Here is a 20754-nt window from a genome sequence, read left to right on the forward strand (position 1 = left end):
TCATCTTAAAGAGGAGAGATGCCAAGGTTAATGACTCTCTATTACATGCCAAGGTGATGGTATTAATAGAACCTGCTAGAAAATGCGAGGGCTGGGACAGAAACTGACATCCCCCTGATCCCCAGAGGAGTCTCAGTTCTTAGTCACTGTTCTAGTCTGCTTGTCTGTGGTCAGCGGGAGGCTTCAGGTGGTGAACTTGAATTCTTGCCTGGGGTCAAGAGGAACAGTCCTGAAGTTATTTCAACATTATTTTTGTGTGGAGAGACGGAAGTGTTTCTATTTTGTTTTTGTGTGTGTGTGTTTCTATTTTGTACCACAGTCAGTGTGGGTCTTCCTTTTGATGACAGAGCCCTTTGGAACTCACCATTGGTGATTCCAAAATGACTCCAAAGTTTCTCTGTAAGTTCCTTTTTTTGAATCCCACCCTGAATCTCCCAAACACAAAGAGAAGCTCTGTTACAAAGTGGGAATGAGGTACCCAGAAAGGTTCATAAAAGCCAATGTAACTCGTAATTAAAATGCAGTGTTTCTACGGTGATAAACTAGTAATTAAGCCAGACGGAAAAGAGTAACATTGAGTAAGATATAATTCATGAAATTGTTTGATGCTCAAGGAAATACAGACTTAATGAAGAGAAAGATAATTTTTTTAAAAATATGAAGACCCTGAAACCTTTCATAAAGGCTTTGGACACAGATAATGCTGACACTTTAATTCCAGTTTCTCTTTGAAACCTTCCTTTCCTGTTCTTTGTAGCTGAGATAAGGGTGATATTACAAGGCACTCTCATACTTGACACCATCATTAGATTGATTTGGTTCATGTGTAGAACAAAAGGTGGAGGGAGATAAAAGGGGAGTGGGAAGGGAGGGCTCCCTTGTGGGCAGTGGGCTGGGCTGGGGTGGCTGGAAGAGATGAGATGCAGCAGAGGGGAGGTGTGGTTAGAGATGAGATGCTAAATATATGAGCTCCGTGTGGAGAACCAGACATGCCCCTTGAGACAGAAGCACAGCAGTGATGAGAGAAAACCAGGAGCACATCTGTGTGCACAACCGTGCCTGCGGGCTTGCGTGTTCTTACATTTGGTTGTTCATTGATTCAATGTATTAAGCATCTTCTTTGTGTCAGCAAAATGCTCACAGATAAAGTCAGGATCCTCACGCAGCTTACAGTTTTGTGGGGAAAAGAGACAATAGACATGCAAACAAATATATAAAAAAAACAAATGAAATCACAGATAGTGATTATAGCCAGGATGAAATTAATTGAGACACTAGGAGAAGAAATAACAAGGGCACCAAACCAAGAGGAGCAACCTCTCCTAGAGGATGTCATTTGAAAGCCATGTATGAGGAAGAACTAGAAGAAAAGCTATGTGTGAGGAAGAACTAGAAGAAAAGCATTTCAGGGAGAGGGTCCAACAAGACAAACGCTACTGATGAACCTATTTGCTGGGTAGGAATACATGGAGATGAGAAGAATGGACGTGTGGACACAGGCAGGGAAGGAGAGGATGGGAGAAACTGAGAAAGTAGCACTGACATATATATACACTATTGTGTGTAACAAGAGATAACTACTGAGAAGCTGCTACATAACACAAGGAGCTCAGCCCAGTGCTCTGTGATGACCTAGAGGGGTGGGACGGCAGTGGGGTGGGAGAGAGGCTCCAGAGGGAGGGAATATATGTGTACATAGGCTGAGCATCTAAGAATTGATGCTTTTGGACTGGAGCTGGAGAAGACTCTTGAGAGTCCCTTGGACTGCAAGGAGATCAAACCAGTCAATCCTAAAGGAAATTAACCCTGAGTATTCACTGGAAGGACTGATGCTGAAGCCTAAGCTCCAACACTTTGGCACCTGATGCAAAGAGCCGACTCACTGGAAAAGATCCTGATGCTGGGAAAGATTGAAGGCTGGAGGAAAGGGGGAAGGCAGAGGATGAGATGGTTGGATGGCATCACTGACTCAATTGACATGAGTTTGAGTAAGCTCCAGGAGTTGGTGATGGACAGGGCTGCCTGGCGTGCTGCAGTCCATGGGGTCACAAAGAGTTGGATATGACTTAGAGACTGAAGAACAACAATAGCTAATTCATGTTGCCACAGAGCAGAAACTAACACACAATTGTAAAGCGATTATACTCCAGTAAAAAAGCCAGTCTCTCTCTCTCTCTCTCTCTCTCTCACACACACACACACACACACACACACACACACACACACATACACAAGAACCAAGGACCTGGAGAGACAAGGAATCTAGCGTTGTCCTAAAAATTGCATAGAAAGCCAGTGTGACTGCAGCTCACTGATTAACAGGGAGAGAAATGTGTGATGAGCAAGAAGGCATGGGCAGGGTGGGTCCATGAAGAAACCCAGGACAAGCTGAAGAGTCAATTGAATTCTAAGGGTGGGGGTGGGGCACTGGGGGTGTTTGAGGGAGGGAGTGACAGGTCAGAGGAGATTCTGACCTGATTCTAACCAGGCCCCGGCTGTTGGGAGGATAATGTGTTGGGGGTCAGGGACCAGCTGTGCTCATCACGGTGGCACATGTCCTCCTGCTCCTGTTACAGGCACTGCACAGACTGGTGAACCAGAGTGCTGCTTGCCTTTTGGCATTTAACAGCTGGCAGGGCACTCAGTGTGAAGAATGTGGCCTTTGAGAGTTTGAGATTTTTGGGGGCTCCAAAATCACTGCTGATGGGGATTGCAGCCATGAAATTAAAAGACGCTTACTCCCTGGAAGGAAGGTTATGGCTAACCTAGATAGCATATTTAAAAGCAGAGACATTACTTTGCCCACAAAAGTCTGTCTAGTCAAGGGTATGGTTTTTCTAGTGGTCATGTATGGATGTGAGAGTTGGATGGTGAAGAAAGCTGAGCGCCGCAGAATTGATGCTTTTGAACTGTGGTGTTGGAGAAGACTCTTGAGAGTCCCTTGGACTGCAAGGAGATCCAATCAATCCATCCTAAAGGAGATCAATCCTGGGTGTTCACTGGAAGGACTGATGTTGAAGCTGAAACTCCAATATTTTGGCCACCTCATGTGAAGAGTTGACTCATTGGAAAAGACCCTAATGCTGGGTAGGATTGGGGGCGGGAGGAGAAGGGGACGACAGAGGATGAGATGGTTGGATGGCATCACCAACTCGATGGACATGGGTTTGGGTAGACTCTGGGAGTTGGTGATGGACAGAGAGGCCTGGCGTGCTGCAATTCATGGGGTCACAGAGAGTCGGACACGACTGAGCGACTGAACTGAACTGAACTGAGACAACAAAAGGGGCTTCCGAGGTGGTGCTAGTGGTAAAGAACCTGCCTGCCAGGATAGGAGGCATAAGAGATGTGGGTTCGATCCCTGGGTCGGGAAGAGCCCCTCGAAGAGAAAATGGCAATTCTCTCCAGTATTCTTGCCTGGAGAATCCCATGGACAGAGGAGCCTGGCAGGCTACAGTCCGTGGGGTCACAAAGAGTCAGACACGACTGAAGTGACTTAACACTCCTACAGACAACAAAAGTGGGAGACTCACAGAGTACTACAACTTTCTCTTCAGTTTTTGTTGTTGTTTAGTTGCTAAATCTGTCCTACTCTTTGTGACCCTATGGACTGTAGCCCGCCAGGATCCTCAGTCCATGGGATTTCCCAGGCAAGAATACTGGAGTGGGTTTCCATTTCCTTCTCCAGGGGATCTTCTCGGGCCGGGGATCAAAGCCATGTCTCCTTCTTTGGCAGGCAGATTCTTTACCACTGAGTGACCCTTTTCATAAGAGAAAGGCTATTTTAAAACTCAAACTATAAGAATAAAATCTCAGGGGGAAAAAAAACCCCAATTTTGTAGGAAACACTATACCTTCCTTGTATTTTCAACATTTTGATTTAGAAGCAGTGAGAACCTCCTTCCAGGCTGGGTACACACCTCCACAGCAGTGTTCAGAGCACCAATTTTTAGGAACCATCAAGCTCCCCACCTTCTCCCCCATTTCACAGGTAAGACAAGGTGGGTTCAGGAGGCCTGTGACTTTCTCAGGGTGATGATGTGATTTAAGGGCAGAGGACCAAGGCCCCAGTCTCCTGACTCTGGGTTCATTCTCCTTCCATTACATCATCATGGTGCATATTCTTGCTGATTTCTTCTGCTTTGCCAGCTTTCAGATACCGTCCCATCTATTCCTGTCCAGGGTGCAAGCCGCTGGCCATTTTCACTTCCCTGCCAAGATTTCTGAGAGCTAAGACACTTATCAAGAAACAGTACTCAGCAAAACAGCGCTCAGCCTGGAGCCTGACAAATTGGAATTCCATTCTTTATGAAGAAGAGAAAGGTGTGTCTTACCTGATCTTTAGATACGCTGCAACTCCAAACACCAGTAACACCACAGCAATGACAGTCACCGTGATGGCGGCGATGCTGCCTGGGAAAGAGAAAAGCACAGCAAGAAGGTGAAGGAAGGGTGTCCATTTCAGATCGTTCTGCAACAAAACCCAGGGGATTAATTCTCTTATCAAAACACTTCTCAGGTTAGACTAAGTTCAGTAAATGGCCACTATTTATTAAGACCTTCTGGGTGACCTGGAGTTCAGAAAATAGGCCACAGTAATATTTGATTATCTTTTTAAGCATATCACCAATCTGTTGCCACTGCTGCTGCTGTTTGCAGGCAAAGTGGATTTAAAATCTCCTGAAGTCTCATTTTCTTCTTTAGTATATTTTAGCTTGTCTTTCTAGCACTCGCAAGATATTGGAAGAGCTAGGATGCTTAATCAAAGATCATGACAAGATGATACAATTGGTGTTTTAATAAACCAGAACCACACAGCTACATCAGTGTCCAGTTCAAAAGGGTCATCTTGGTGGGAAATGCGCTAATTTTAACAACGCCATCAAATCAAAGCATTAAAACAAAAAACACAGCTTTTACTTTTGGTGAATCTGATTTTGCAGAGGATAAAGTCAAGTTTGGTATATAAAATAAGGTCAAGTCTGTTAGATAACACTATTTTTTGTTTGTAGAAATAACCAGGTACAATTATAAAGTAACATGAATGTTTCATTGTGTAGTTTAGAATCTGGCTCCAAAGGCAACTATTAGGGCAACTTAAAAAAAAAACAAAAACCCTTTGAGCGTGTAACCTTATGAGAATAACCACATTGCTTCCACAGATGACTACTTTGGAGCACAGCATGCTTTTGTGTGAGCTGGTGACTAATAATGTATATATTTCAGTTTTATTTCACCTCAGAAATGCAAGAATCAATTGGGCTCTTGTCTCTTAGTTAAAGTGACTTTTTGGCACTAAAATTGTGATTAGGGGCCCCATTTACTATTTCAGGCCACTGAGAAATTATTTTCTACTTGAACAAATGAATGGGACTCTTAAACACATTGGGAAGAGCTTCAGATCTAGAGGATGTAGATTCAAGTGTGGTTCTGTCATTATCAGCTGTCTGAATGAGGGCTATTAACCCTGTCGACTCATACACTGCTCACCTGCTATATACACCTTTATATACAGAAAGAAGAGCTGTTCTACTCGTCTGCATAATTTTAAGAAAATTAAATGAGATGCCCTATGCACCAAGCTGGTGCTAGTGGTAATGAGCCCGCCTGCCAATGCAGGAGATGTAAGAGACGGGGGTTCGATCCCTGGGTCAGGAAGATCCCCTGGAGGAGGGCATGGCAACCCACTCCAGTATTCTTGCCTGGAGAATTCCATGGACAGAGGAGCCTGGTGGGCTACAGTCCATAGGGTTGCAAAGAGTCAGACATGACTGAAGCGATGTAGCATGCATGCACCCACGTGCACCAAGCTAAAGCCCTAACCAGATATGACTTCCTGGACCAAGGCCCATCTTTTATGGATCCATCAAGGTGATGGATCTGCCCCACATTTTTGGAGATACACCATTTGTAGATTATTTTGCCACTTCTCCTTCTACTTTTCCCTCTCTCTTATGAATGGTTTTTGTGTATTGTGCTTCTCATTAGTTATTCCACCAAAGGAATTAGAGCAGAGCTAAGAAGCAAATCAGTCTACCCGTGAACTCTTTAGTAACTCCCTCAAGGTTTGGGTGAAAGAAGGCTGCAGCAGACATCCAGCCCCCACTGGTTATAATTTCTAAAAGGCCAAGGAGGAATTGCTAACATCGAGACCAAGACCAGACCTTGATTAGTGTACACAGACTGACATCGTGCACCATTTCAGAGCTCCTACACCTTGAACACCCACACACCCATCTCTTTGCTACTAGAGTGGTTTAGAGCCAGATTGGCGTAATTATCAGTATATTTCTCATTCCCCATTTACTACTATCAAGATATGATTATGGCACCAAACACTCAAATATGCAGACTGGATCAAGCAGAGAAAATTCAAGATCGGATCCCCTTATGGAAAACCTCTACTCCTACTTGGAAAGGCGGCACTTAGGTTCCTGGTCTTCAAACTGTGCTGAAATTAGAACAATTCAAAGTTCACTGAAGCCTGTTAACAGCTGTTTTAAGACCTTGAGAAATGAGGATTCAGTTCAGTTCAGTCACTCAGTCGTGTCTGACTCTTTGCGACCCCATGAACCGCAGCATGCCAGGCCTCCCTGTCTGTCACCAACTCCCGGAGTCCACCCAAACCCATGTTCATTGAGTCAGTGATGCCATCCAACCATCTCATCCTTTGTCATCCCCTCCTCCTCCTGCCCTCAATCTTTCCCAACATCAGGGTCTTTTCAAATGAGTCAGCTCTTCGCATGAGGTGGCCAAAGTATTGGAGTTTCAGCTTCAACATCAGTCCTTCCAATGAACACCCAGGACTGATCTCCTTTAGGATGGACCGGTTGGATCTCCTTGCAGTCCAAGGGACTCTCAAGAGTCTTCTCCAATACCACAGTTCAAAAGCATCAATTCTTTGGCACTCAGCTTTCTTTATAGTTCAACTCTCACACCCATACACGACCACTGGAAAAACCATAGCCCTGACTAGACATTACGCAAAGCAATGTCTCTGCTTTTTAATATGCTGTCTAGGTTGGTCATAAGTTTCCTTCCAAGGAGTAAGTGTCTTTTAATTTCATGGCTGCAATCACCATCTGCAGTGATTTTGGAGCCCAGAAAAATAAAGTCAGCCACTGCTTCCCCATCCATTTGCTATGAAGTGATGGGACCTGATGCCATGATCTTAGTTTTCTGAATGTTGAGCTTTAAGCCAACTTTTTCACTCTCCTCTTTCACTTTCATTAAGAGGCTCTTTAGTTCATCTTCACTTTCTGCCAAAAGGGTGCTGTCATCTGCATATCTGAGGTTATTGATATTTCTCCCAGCAATCTTGATTCCAGCTTGTGCTTCCTCCAGCCCAGTGTTTCTCATGACGTACTCTGCATTTAAGTTAAATAAGCAGGCTGACAATATACAGCCTTGACGTACTCCTTTTCCTACTTGGAACCAGTCTGTTGTTCCATGTCCAGTTATAACTGTTGCTTCCTGACCTGCATACAGGTTTCTCAAGAGGCAGCTCAGGTGGTCTGGTATTCTCATCTCTTTCAGAATTTTCCACAGTTTATTGTGATCTACACAGTCAAAGGCTTTGGCATAGTCAATAAAGCAGAGGTAGATGTTTTTCTGGAACTCTCTTGCTTTTTTGGTGATCCAGCAGATGTTGGCAATTTGATCTCTGGTTCCTCTGCCTTTTCTAAAACCAGCTTGAACATCTGGAAGTTCATGGTTCACATATTGCTGAAGCCTGGCTTGGAGAATCTTAAGCATTACTTTACTGGCGTGTGAGATGAGTGCAATTGTGAGATAGTTTGAGCATTCTTTGGCATTGCCTTTCTTTGGGATTGGAATGAAAACTGACCTTTTCCAGTCCTGTGGCCACTGCTGAGTTTTCCAAATTTGCTGGCATACTGAGTGCAGCACTTTCACAGAGTCATGTTTGAGGATTTGAAATAGCTCCACTGGAATTCCATCACCTCCTCTAGCTTTGTTCGTAGTGATGCTTTCTAAGGCCCACCTGACTTCACATTCCAGGATGTCTGGCTCTAGGTGAGTGATCACACCATCGTGATTATCTGGGTCATGAAGATCTTTTTTGTATAGTTCTTCTGTGTATCTTTGCCACCTCTTCTTAATATCTTCTACTTCCGCTAGGTCCATACCATTTCTGTCCTTTATTGAGCCCATCTTAACAGGAAATGTTCCCTCGGTATCTCTAATTTTCTTGAAGAGATCTCTAGTGTTTCCCATTCTGTTGTTTTCCTCTATTTCTTTGCATTTATCGCTGAGAAAGGCTTTCTTATCTCTCCTTGCTATTCTTTGGAACTCTGCATTCATATTGGTATAGCTTTCCTTTTCTCCTTTGCTTTTTGCTTCCCTTCTTTTCACAGCTATTTGTAAGGCCTCCTCAGAGAGCCATTTTGCTTTTTTGCATTTCTTTTTCTTGGGGATGGTCTTGATTCCTGTCTTTTGTACAGTGTCACAAACCTCCATCCATAGTTCATGAGGCACTCTGTCTATCATATCTAGTCCCTTAAATCTATTTCTCACTTTCACTGTGTAGTCATAAGGGATTTGATTTAGGTCATACCTGAATGGTCTAGTGGTTTTCTCCACTAGAGGATTATTACTGCACAATAAAATAATGGGGGTATTTCAGGATTTAAAAAGATACACTGATTGCAATTAGGAGCAGTTTTGAAAACTGACTTTTGAATTTAATCTCCTCCTTTGAAAAAATGGGAGAAGAGAAAGAATATAGTTGATTTCTCTGTCAGACCCTTCTCTCTTACCCCAGGATACGTTTAATATAGGAAATCATAGGTTTGACCTTTCCCAAAGTTTCTTCCCTAACTCTAGGGTTTTGGATCTTCTCCAACTCTGTGATTTACCTCTTATTGAAGATAAAACAGGCAGTTCCCACTGTACAGCAAAATGAATCAGCCATACATAAATGTATATACCCTCCCTTTTGGACTTCCTTCCCATTCCCGTCACCACAGTACATTAAGCAGAGTTCCCTGTGCTATACAGAGTGTTCCCATTAGTTGTCTATTTTATACACAGTATAAATAGTGCATATATGTCAGTCCCAATCTCCCAATTCATCCCACCCCCTTCCCCTTTCTTCCTTGGTATCCATATAGTTGTTCTCTACATTGTAAAGCAACCACAGTCCAATAAGAATTAATTAAAAAAAAAAATTAATGGAGATTCCACAAAGCTTTGGTTTATGTGAATTATATTTATTGTATTTGTCATAATAGAAATTCAAACTGAATTTGTCATTTAAAATAAAATACTAAACCTTAAAAAAAAGCCCCAGCAGTTCCCCAACTCATGTCGCTATTGTTTTTTTTTTTTAATACAGTGAGTGGTAGAATGACTCATTTCTTCTCGGACTCTGGTGGCTATCTGGCCGTTAGTGTAGACAAGTCTTCAAATAAAGCTCTTCAAGGCCACCCTTCTTGGTCATAAAGGACAGCCCATGTGACCAAAGCTGGAATCAGTAGGTGATGTCCCCTCATGAGCCCTTGAGGGCAGCTGAGCAAAGGGGCATTTCTGAGGATTCTTACTGCCCAAAAGGAGAACGAAACATGTGAGGTAAAATAGACTATACTTAAATATTTAGGCCACTTTATTAACTATTCTGCCACCCACCAGCTCATCTCAGAGGGTGCTAGCGTGGGGGCAAGGGTCTTCTGGAACTGGAAGGCCTTCGTCAAGCCCCTGTCCTGGGACGTCTCATGTCCTGAGCTCGCTCTCACTTCCATGGCACCTGCTGCCATCAGAAGCTGCTGAGAAGCCCCTCCTGGGAACTTCCACACCTCAGGGCATCGCGGTCTGAGCATCTGAGGGGGTTTCTGAGCCAACATGAGCCCAACTGTATATAGTAACTGAAAAGGCTGGATTTCCTCCTTGCAAAAACAAATGCCATTTCCCCCTGAGTTCTGGTTGAAGAAAGCTGGAATTTTGCTTCACTTCCTACTCTTTCTTCTTTTGAGGTGGAGGGGCAGGGGGAGAAAAAAATGAGGAGAGTGTGATGGAGCAGAGGAAGCTCTGAAAGCGTCTCTGAAGGCTGAGGCTTCTCAGAGGGGTTTAGTATTTCCCCCACTTTTGTAACAACACAGGATAAAAAACCAGAACAGGCTAAAGAATAATATTCTACACTTGCAGTGGTTACTTAGGTCTGGCACTGGGCCGAGAACCTTACAGCTCACATCTCATTTAATTCTCTTTATGAGGAGAGGAGAAGGAGTCCCATTTGATAGATGAGCAGTCAAGGCTCAGAGAGATTTAAGAACTTGATTCAGATTTTACAAGCTGGCAAATCATTAAACTAACATCTGAACCCAGGACGATTTCCTGCGGTTTGCCTGTTTAATCATTAATATACTGGTTACATCCCCACCCTTTTTTTAGCTTGGCCAACTCCTACGCTTTCATTATGACAACTCAACATCAACCCTTCTGGGAAGCTTTCCTGACACCCCCGAGCAAGCTGAAGTGTTGTTGTGTGTCCTCAGTTCTTTGTATCTGCTTCTCTTAAACACTCTGTGTTGTATTTATGACTTTCCCCAGACAGATTCTACTCATTCATCCTGCATCTCTTCTGCCATCTCCCTGAATTCTTAGCACCAGGCAGCTTCTAGCCCACTGTGGGTGTTTAATTAATTTTTTAAAATGTCGAATAATTAAACGTAATATCGACAAAGAGAAATGATAAATGGCAATTTTTGAGCCCAGTCACTGTGCTAAGAAAGTTCTTGAGCAGCAGTCTCCCCGCCCACCCATCCTGGAACCTTGTGCTCCAGGTCTCTCCTGAGAGGCTACTCTCATGACTCGACAGCTGTGGTCCAACCACCCCAGCTTGTGAATCCCCACGGATGACTGAGCAGGAGGAGTTATTTTAGAAATATCTGTCTGAATAGAGGCCGATTATATCCTTGAAATAGCCAAAGCCAAATCCCAGAAAGCCACGCTCCTGGTCAGACTTGATCAGACTGCTGAGGGACAGGGCTTCCCTGGAGGACATCACTTGCCTTATTGACTCTGTTCTGTGCCTGTGAAGTCCTGGAATAAACTATGGCATCATTTGAAGGGCTCCCTCTCCTCAAACCTGCCTCTTTTTATTACACTCCAGCTAGTCCTTTGCAGACACAAGGAGTCCTGCACACTCAGAAGGAGCTCTGTCCAGACTACTTCCCTGTCACTTGTCCTAAAGATGCTCTCCTGTCTTCCTGGGCTTAGCAATATTCCCAAACCTCAGATGTCCTCATCTGAGGGGGCTCTTCTCATTGAGGGGGTTTCTTTATTTCCCTCATTTTAAACATGAAAGAAACAGTTCATCTGACCTCTTGGCAGGATACCTGTTAATCATATCCAGAAATGAGAATACTAGGATGTGATGGCATGAACCCAAATGACCTCTGAAAGAAAGAGCTTTCCTAGGTTCCTCCATAAAATTGCAATTGCTCTGAGAGAGCCAGGGGGCAAAGGAGATGACACTGGGATGTTTCTAGGGTGACAAAAGAAGGTGTGTCTTGCTGCTATTCGTGGATGACTCCTGAACTACGTTCTCCTTGGAAATTCATCAGTCAGCTTGTTTAGAATGCATGTGTAAGTGCTTTGATCAGGATCTTGGGTATGAGTGTGTGCGTCTGATCTATTTTGAGAAGTCTTTAACAAACCTCTTGACTGTTTTTCAGTGTTCTTGATCTTTTCTTTCCTTTTCTTGGTCTAGAGAATAGGTAAGAAATGAGCAAGAGGAGCAGGTGGCCACTTCAGAGCGTGTGGTGGCTCCTTCAGTTAAGGCCACCAAGAGGAAAGGAACATTCTGACTCAGATGAATTCTTCTTTAAAAGAACGTGTCTGCCCACGAGCTGGAGGACGGAAGTGGGCAGCTGGTAAGAAAAGGAACTGGAGGGCTGCCCTCTGGGTGTGCCCAAATCTCCCTTTATTGCACTAGGGAAGGGCTCTCCCCTCTTTACAGTAACAGTCTCACATCACAACTCCTTCCTCCAAACAACAAGGGTAAGAGTAATAAACAACAAGAATACAAATTATGACAACCAACACTTACTCTGTCCCAGGATTGCTCTGTAAGTGTCACTTATTTCGATTCAAGCAATCTTCATGAGAACTCTGTGAGGTGGTCCTCTTGTTATCTCCATTTTATAGATGAGGAAACTGAGGCACAGAAAAGTTAAGGGCCCAAAGCCCATGGTTGGTAACTAGAAGGACTGGGATACAGGGGCTGGCTCCCAAGTCCATGCTATTACCTGCTGGGTTCTCCTGCCATCTGGACCCTAGTATCAGATCCCAAAGTGAAACAGAAAGTATTAATTACTCAGGCAAGTCTGGCTCTTTGTGACCCCATGGACCGTGGCCCACCAGGCTCCTCTGCCCATGAGAGTTCCCAAGAAAGAATACTGGAGTGGGTTGCCATTTCCTTGTCCAGAGGATATTCCCAACCCAGCGATCCAACTCAAGTCTCCTGCATTGCAGGAGAAGCACATTAGATCTGAGTCCACTTGCAAATAAAATCTGCTGCTCTGACCCATTCTCTGTCTGCCTTCTGTTGGCTATCTAGGAATCAGGGCCCAACTCTGGGCCATGTGGGAGTTTGGGTCCTCATATGAGTCCTGGTGGAGATGAACTGAAGCTCAGTGATTCTGGTTAATGGGGAGAAGGACCAGTCAGGAGCAGATACCAGTCAGAACAGCAGCCTCAGAAGGGCCAGGTCATTAGTTTCCAGTGTGTGCTGTGGTCCAGAACTCTACTGGGAGTGTCACCTAAAGCTTACACTGCAGAATAGGCAACACCACAGGGTAGGTGGGGGCTGCTATTTGCTTTGGTCGTGTGCCTGTGGGTGTGTGCATGCATGCATGTGCGTGTAGGTTGTGATACGGGGGAGAAAACGTGAAAAAGAAAATCTCCATTTTTGGACACTGTAATCTAGGTGGATCCTAATTTTACATTATTGAAGGTCGCTTTGACTTCTGGCCTTGAATTCTGCTAGGATTTTACTCCCGTGTTTCTCCCCACTCTATCCCATACCAGAGGAAATGAAGCTTATCTCCCTCTGACCTCAAACCAGTTCCACAAGCTACAAACCAGTCTCCTGATGGAGCTCCCCAGGCTTCTCTTGGGCTATGATGCTGCCAATGGAAAGACGCAACAGGCAGGATCTGAGGTTTCACCACCTAGTGGTGGAGACAAGAGTCCGGGGACCTCACAGGGGAGTATAGCAAAAAGGTGGGGACTTAAAGTGGGATCTGGGTGGCAGCAAACTCTGTATTTCTGCCTCTGATTTGGAGGAGGATGTGTGTCTCTAACAGCAGGCGTGGGGCAGAGGTGGGAGTGAAACTGTTCTCTAAAGGATGGGCAGGACTTGGACAGACAGTATTGAAGGTTTGAGGCAAGAACCAGCTGGATGGAGACAGACACCTAACATTTCAGGTCTGAAGGATTAGCACTGAGTTTGGAGACAGAGGGCATCCCTGGTTGTTCAGATGGTAAAGAATCTGCCTGCAATGAGGGAGACCTGGGTTCAGTCCTGGGTTGGGAAGATCCCCTGGAGAAGGGAATGGCAACTCACTCCAGGATTCTTGCCTGGAGAATTCCATGGACAGAGGAACCTGGTGGGCTACAGTCCATGGGGTCGCAAAGAATCAGACACAACTGAGCGACTACACTTTTACTTTGAAGACAGAAGCACCTCAACCGGTGTCCTCACCTGAAAACTAGGATAATCCCTGTCCTTTCCACTTCATGGGGCTGTTGGTAGGGTCACATGGGAGGATGTGCTTTGCACAGGAGCATGAATGGAGGGGACCATTGTGAGCCTGGTCCCTTCACATTATGGTTAGGAGACTGAGATATTGAGGGAATGAAGGAGAGATGTATCTTACCCAAGGTCACACAACTCACAGAGGTGACAAAACTAAGGCCGTAGTCAGCATAAGTGGATGTAATGGAAATGAAAAGGGACCATGAAGTGGCTAGGTACTCAGGACCAAACTGGAGAATTCTGAAAACCAGATGTGCTGTTTGGTCTTGACAGTGGAGAGGGTGGGAACCATGGGAGTGCTCCGGCCAGAGGCAGGATTCGCAAGAATCTTTTCAAGTCCAACTTTGTCTTGCAAATCACCCCCAACGATGTCTGCTCATCTTGAACCCTCCTTTTCTAGATGTTTTATCTTTCCCTTTGTATGGCACAAGTTCATAAACTTTTTCTAGTAGGTAACTAATGGTGACCAGTGTAGCTGTGGGTAGGTATGCTTATATACATCTAAGATAAAGATGTGTGAAACACACTGTTAGACTCGTAGCTTTCTGTGAACATGTTCTGCAAACTCTCTTCACTGAAAGTCCCTTAAATGCTAAGGCTACCAAGTGTACTTCTTTATTTGTCTAGACCCACAGTAAGTAACTCATAAAAGAACTGATTCTTCTAAAGTGTAGTTATTTGTTAAACTGAACTTTGTAAGTAGTTATGATACAAAATTAAAACTCCCTTATAAGGCATAGAGCTTGCATGCAAATATGCCACAGGATTGTTTTTAATTAGCACAATCTAAGTTTGTCTCAGTCCTCTCCGCTGCGCCATTCCTCTTGTCGCTTTAAATCATTAAATTACTGCTCAGCCAATTCGTCACACAGAGTGGCAGAGGTGAACTTTATCAAAATCAGTCAAATATTACCACAATTGGAATCATTTACTTCATGTTTGTACTCTCTCCTAAAAGCTAGTTAGTTTGCAGAAATGGTCAGTGGACAGACTTGGGATTCAAACTTTGGGGCAGGATCCCTAACACCTGTATTTTTCTACTTCCCGTAATCAGAAGCCCTGGTTTGGGGACTGGCTTTATTTTTGTCTAAAATATATACTACCATGTGTAAAATAAGTAGCTAGTGGGAAGCTGCTATATAGCTCGGGGAGCTCAGCTTGGTGCTCTGTGATGACCCCGAGGGGTGGAATGCAGGGGTGAGAGGGAGGCCCAAGAGGGAGGGTATCTATGTGTACATAAGGCTGATTCACTTAGTTGTACAGCAGAAACTAACACAACATTGGAAAACAACTATACCCCAATTTTAAAAAGTATCTTACCTACTTGGATAGCATATAGTTAAAAAAATGTATACAAGAAACACAAATCTCTGTTGAGATAATAAAAGATTTGCATTTGCCCAAGCAAGTGTGTGTGTGTGTGTGTGTGTTTTTCCCTTCATTTCTCTCTCCTGCAGGCATGTCAGCTGTACTTTAAGGATGCAGGGAGCACAGGTTTGTAATTAATGCCAGCCGGGGCACACAAGTCGGCACAGGTCCTGGTTACCATAGTTTTAAAGTTTTTCACTTCACTTGCAAGCTTTCCCAACACAAATAAAGCCTCTTTGTTATAACTACCTGATTAGGTCACCAGACCCCAGCTCGCCTTTGACACCCATCATGCGAACAAAGAGCAAACAGTGGTCCTCTTCCTCCTTCCCCACAGCATCAGGAAAAGCTGATCACCACACAGCAGCATTCCTCTCACTCGGCGCTCCCCAGACCAAAAGGAGCCCACAGGGAGTGAGCCTTCTTCCCGAAACAGGGGTGACCCCTCCATCTGAATGTTACTAAGAGTCTCTCCTTGAAGGCTGAATTCAGTCTTGGCTTCACAACAGTTCTCAGGGGACATCTCTAGTATTGTGCCAAAAGCAGTAAATAAAAGCATTAAGAAAAACAACTGTGGTCACAGAAGTCACGGCAGGCATCGCTTCCTCCCCTGCTACTCTGTGCCGGGCACTGAGTTGGACAGAGCCGTGTAGGTATTTTCACTTAGGAGTTTAGGAAAAGCAGTTAATAAAAACCTATTCATCTGGTTACTGTGCAGAAATGGAATTCTACCCTTGAGGCTGGATTTCCCAAACTTATTTCTGTGACCAGAAGACCTAGGTTGGAGACTAGCTTTATACACACGCTAGCTGAAGAGTCAGGAGCAAGTTGGTTCATGGTTCCCTGCCTTCATAGCATGTCTGTGGCTCCATCTCTCCCTATAAAGTGGCAGTTCCTTCAATCATTCACACAGCTGATGTTTACTGTGTGCCCAGCTTTGATGAATCACTCGCTTTGCTCTCAGAGCACTTTTAGAAATTAGTGTATTTAAAATGCTTTGTCCATCATGAAGTACAGTACAAAGGTCTCAGTCTCTGGGCGTCTCTTACCCATTAACAACCCTGAAGCCAGGAACTAAGCCCTGATGTCTATCCCTAAACATGTCAGTCTCTGCTTCTCCTTCTCTTCTGCAGGACAGATTCTCAGTGCCTGGTTTTATAAGTCTGCCTGCTAAGTTCCTCAGTCGTGTCTGACTCTTTGTGACCCTATAGATTGTAGGCTGCCAGGCTCCTCTGTCCACGGGGATTCTCCAGGCAAGAATACTGGAGTGGGTTGCCATGCCCTCCTCCAGGGGCTCTTTCTGACCCAGGGATTGAACCTGCATCTCTTACATCTCCTACATTGGCAGGCAGATTCTTTACCACTAGAGCCACCTGGGAAGCCCTTATAAGCCTATCGTTACTCTTTTAAAATTACTTGATATACTAAAAATAATTCAGCTTGAGCTGAATTATAGCTTCTTCTGGGCTGAGAGAACCACACCTTGACATGATTGGGGATCTCGGCTCTACGTCATCTTTGAGGGACTGGGATGGGAGAGATTTCTGGAGATTAATTTTTTAAAAAGATCAGAGAGTCCCGTTTATTGTTTGCCGTGGATGAGGAGAAGTTTCCTTCTCCTCTTGTGAAAATTCTGATCTGTAGTGTGAGCAGGTGAGCTGTGTCATGTTGGGTCATCAAGTTTCTTGTCTGAAGGACCATGATATTTCTACTGAGGAGTCATGTCAGAAAGAGGAAAATAGATCCTGATATCTCTCTGCTATCTTTAATGCAATTAGCCTTGAGAATATCAAAGAGATACTGGGAACCCTGAAAACCTGGGAGTTTTGCATCTGGGGACCACTAGCTGCAAGGCAGCAGGCAGGCTGAGAAGTCAGCTGTGGCCTCTGACTTTCACCTTAAGGGGCCAAGTTGAGGATCTTCCCTCTGAAGTCACCCTTTTACAAATGCCCCACACAGAGGGGCAAATCACGTGTTGCAGGTGCCATTTATCTCCATGAAGACTGAAAAATGTTTTTTTGGTTGTTCTATCTCTTTAGTATTCCAGCGGCGAAAATGAGACATGACCACAGATAAAACAATGGTGGTAGTGGTGTAGTCGCTAAGTCGTGTCCTACTCTTGCGACCCATGGACTGCAGCCTGCCAGGCTCCTCTGTCCATGAGATTCTCTAGGCAAGAATACTGGAGTGGGCTGCCATTTCCTTCTCCAGATAAAACAACACTGAAGAGAAAAATAAGCCAGAAAATTTGTACATGCCCTTTTTGAGATTCATCTAGTCTGCAGGTAAAGGCTCAGATCCCTTTGAGACTCCCTGCTGCGGCTGCTAAGTTGCTTCAGTCGTGTCCGACTCTGTGTGACCCCATAGATGGCAGCCCACCAGGCTCCCCTGTCCCTGGGATTCTCCAGGCAAGAATACTGGAGTGGGTTGCCATTTCCTTCTCCAATGCATGCATGCATGCTAAGTCGCTTCAGTTGTGTCTGACTCTGTGCGACTCCACAGACAGCAGGCTACCAGGCTCCTCTGTCCACAGGATTCTCCAGGCAAGAATACTGGAGTGGGTTGCCATTTCCTTCTCCCTAGCCTTGGCAAATAAGACTTTCCACACTGACATTTTCTTGGTTCCAAGGATGCATCAAGAAGGAAGGGAGGAGCTTCTCAGGGCCAAAGACAGAGCGCTAACCCTGTTTGCCAAATAGTATGCATCTATCATGGAAAAATGACTCTTGGCTGGGAAGCGGAGAGTCAGTTTCAAGTCACCTGTCTCAACACCTTGACCAAGGGCAGTGACATCAGTATAGTTACTGCGGCCCAAGAACTTGAGGATCTCTCTGGAACCATTAGTTAATTTAGCTTTGCCTCCATGTAATTAATCACTAAGGCCAGGTAGGAACCTGCTTTTGGAGATTGTATTTTACCAAGTTTTAATTTCTCCCAGACTCAGGCTCCCAAGAAAGTAATTTCCAAACCTTGATGCCAGTTAAGCAAAGAAGGCAATGCTCTAGGTCTTAATCCTTCACCGTCAGGTGCAAATGGGGCCTGGGCAAAATCCTTCAGGCTCAGCTTCTGGGTCCTTTTTTCTCCATGATTTATTTTCTCCCAGCTAGAAATCTCTAGTTGTTTGCGCTCTTTACCTCTTTACTTCGGATTTTCCAAGTTTCATGAAAGAACTACTAATTTCCAGTGTGAACATGGTTACTTTTCTCTTTCACACTTTGTGGATTATCCTTTTTCTGAACTGTGTTATAAACAGGCGCTTAAATGGATCTTGACTACCTAGTATTTATAGTAATAATCCTTTTGGGGAATCTCGAGGTGTTTTTATAAACATTTTATTTTTTCAAGTTAAAAAAAGTCAAAGTCTAGAAGAGTCAAACTCTTGTTGGTATCCACACTGAGAATTAGACACCCAACTGTAATAATAATAATAGCTAACATTGATTTAGTGCTAACTATGTAAGAGACTCTTCATATACTTGTCTCATTTAATCCTAAAAAGAATCCTATAAGATGAGTGCTATTATTACCTTCATTTTATAGATGAGGAAAATGTGATACTCAGTGATGAATAAACTTGCCAGGTCTTCCATCTAGCCAATGGCATTGGTGAGATCTGAACCAGGCAGTCTGATGCCAAAGTTTGTACTATGAGTAACATTTTTACCCTTCTAGAGCTTGGCTTGGAAATGACCTCATAATTTCACCAAACAAAAGTATGGCAAAATGTTTTTGATGGCCCACTTCCATGGACTTACTGAGATTTATGACTTTAACCTAAGTTCACCTTAAGTTTTGGAGCCTGCATTCTATCCCTGAAGGCTGTGGGTCTGATGACAAAAGCAAGATACTGTAAAATAAAATGCTGTCTCTTTCTGGCCAGTATTTTTCTTTCCCAGGACCTGAGAAGCAAGGCATGCTGAGGACAATGTCAACTTAGCATCCATCATGTGTTCTCTGAATGCAATATTCCTGACTCAACACAGCGGGGTGGGAGTTTTAGAACATTTTCTGATGAAGACAGTGGGTTAGTGCTGATCTAGTCTCACATTCCTGTTAGCATTCTGTAACCAAAAGACATGCTCCTTTAATTCAGAAGATTACAGTAGGAGTTCAGTCTGGATATGGAATCAGGTATATTCCAACAAGTTTTCCCAATGAGCCAACAAGCCATAGATTCATTTATGATATCAGCTGTGCTTATAAGCTAAATCCCATGTCCTCAGTGAAGCATTTCCAAAATCACTTAGTCATTGAGTCATATGTGACCAATGAACACATTTGAAGCAGAAAGAAAGAAAGAAAGTGTTCCACGGAGACAAACTTCCCAAATGTAATGAAAGGTGATACTGAGACAATTAAAATATATGATGGGGTTAAATTGCTACTAGATAACAACATCAGTGGTAACTAGCTGATTTTGTTACCTTGCCATAGATTTTTCAAAGGATGTTTTATAAATATTTTAAAGCCAGATTAAGATTTAGGTAGTAAAAGTAAACAAAGGATGCTGGGGGGGAAGGGATAGTTAGGGACTTTGGGAAGGTCATGTACACAGTGCTATATTTAAAATGGATAACCAACAAAGACCTATTGTATAGACCATGGAACTCTGCTCAATGTTATGTGGTAGCCCAGATGGGAAGGGGGTTGGGAGGAGAATGGATACATGTATATGTATGACTGAGTCCCTTTGCTGTTCACCTACAACTCCCACAACATTGTTAATTGATTGTACCTCAATACAAAATGTTTTGGGGGTTAAAAAATAAAAATTAAACATTAAAAGTAAACAAAAGGAGAAATAAAAGTAGTAGAATTCAGAATATTTTTAAATCTAAAATATTATCTGACAGCTGGAGCTCCTTATGGGAGTTTATGAGTGTTAGCAAGCTTAGAGGTTTAGCTTAAGTGTAAAGAACTGGGTACAAAAGAAAAAAATGTGAGTGAGGGCTTATACCAATTTATACTCTTGTTAGCTTCGCAGTCCACAGGGACCCAAAACAGGAGCTAGCATGATGGGAAAAGAAAAACATGGTAGGAATGGGGTGGGTAGAACCCCATATGGAGGCCGACAGCCCTTCAGACATCTATAATGATGGTCATAGGTTTCCTTCCAAGGAACAAGTGTCTTTTAATTTCATGGCTGCAGTCACCTTCCTCAGTGATTTTGGAGACCAAGAAAATATATGACAAACCTAGACATTGTATTAAAAAGCAGAGACATCACTTTGCCAACAAAGGTCCATGTAGTCAAAGCTGTGGTTTTTCCAGTAGTTATGTACAGATGTAAGAGTTAGACCAAAAAGAAGGCTGAGCACTGAAGAACTGATGCTTTTGAGTTGTGTGTAGAGAAGACTCTTGAGAGTCCCCTGGACTGCAGGAAGATCAAACCAGTCAATCCTAAAGGAAATCAAGTCTGAATATTCATTGGAAGGACTGATGTTGAAGCTGAAGCTTTAATACTTTGGCCACCTGATGCGAAGAGGCAACTCAATGGAAAAGACCCTGATGCTGGGAAAGATTGAAGGAAAAAAGAGAAGGGGACAGCATAAGATGAAATGGTTAGATACCATCACTGACTCAATGGACATGAATTTGAGCAAACTCCG

General features: G+C 43.8%; 1 protein-coding gene across 1 annotated transcript in view; it reads right to left on the reverse strand.

The window, feature by feature from the left end:
- The window catches only part of PARM1 (prostate androgen-regulated mucin-like protein 1), a 129923-nt gene that overhangs the window by 19728 nt on the left and 89441 nt on the right, over positions 1-20754 (reverse strand). The window contains exon 3 of the mRNA XM_081586752.1: positions 4335-4413. Within this exon, the coding sequence (XP_081442878.1) occupies positions 4335-4413 (79 nt within the window). The remainder of the gene's footprint in view (positions 1-4334; positions 4414-20754) is intronic.

Source organism: Giraffa tippelskirchi, chromosome 1, assembly GCF_054371585.1.
Source record: "Giraffa tippelskirchi isolate mGirTip1 chromosome 1, T2T-mGirTip1v1.2.pri, whole genome shotgun sequence".
NCBI classification, from domain to species: domain Eukaryota; kingdom Metazoa; phylum Chordata; class Mammalia; order Artiodactyla; family Giraffidae; genus Giraffa; species Giraffa tippelskirchi.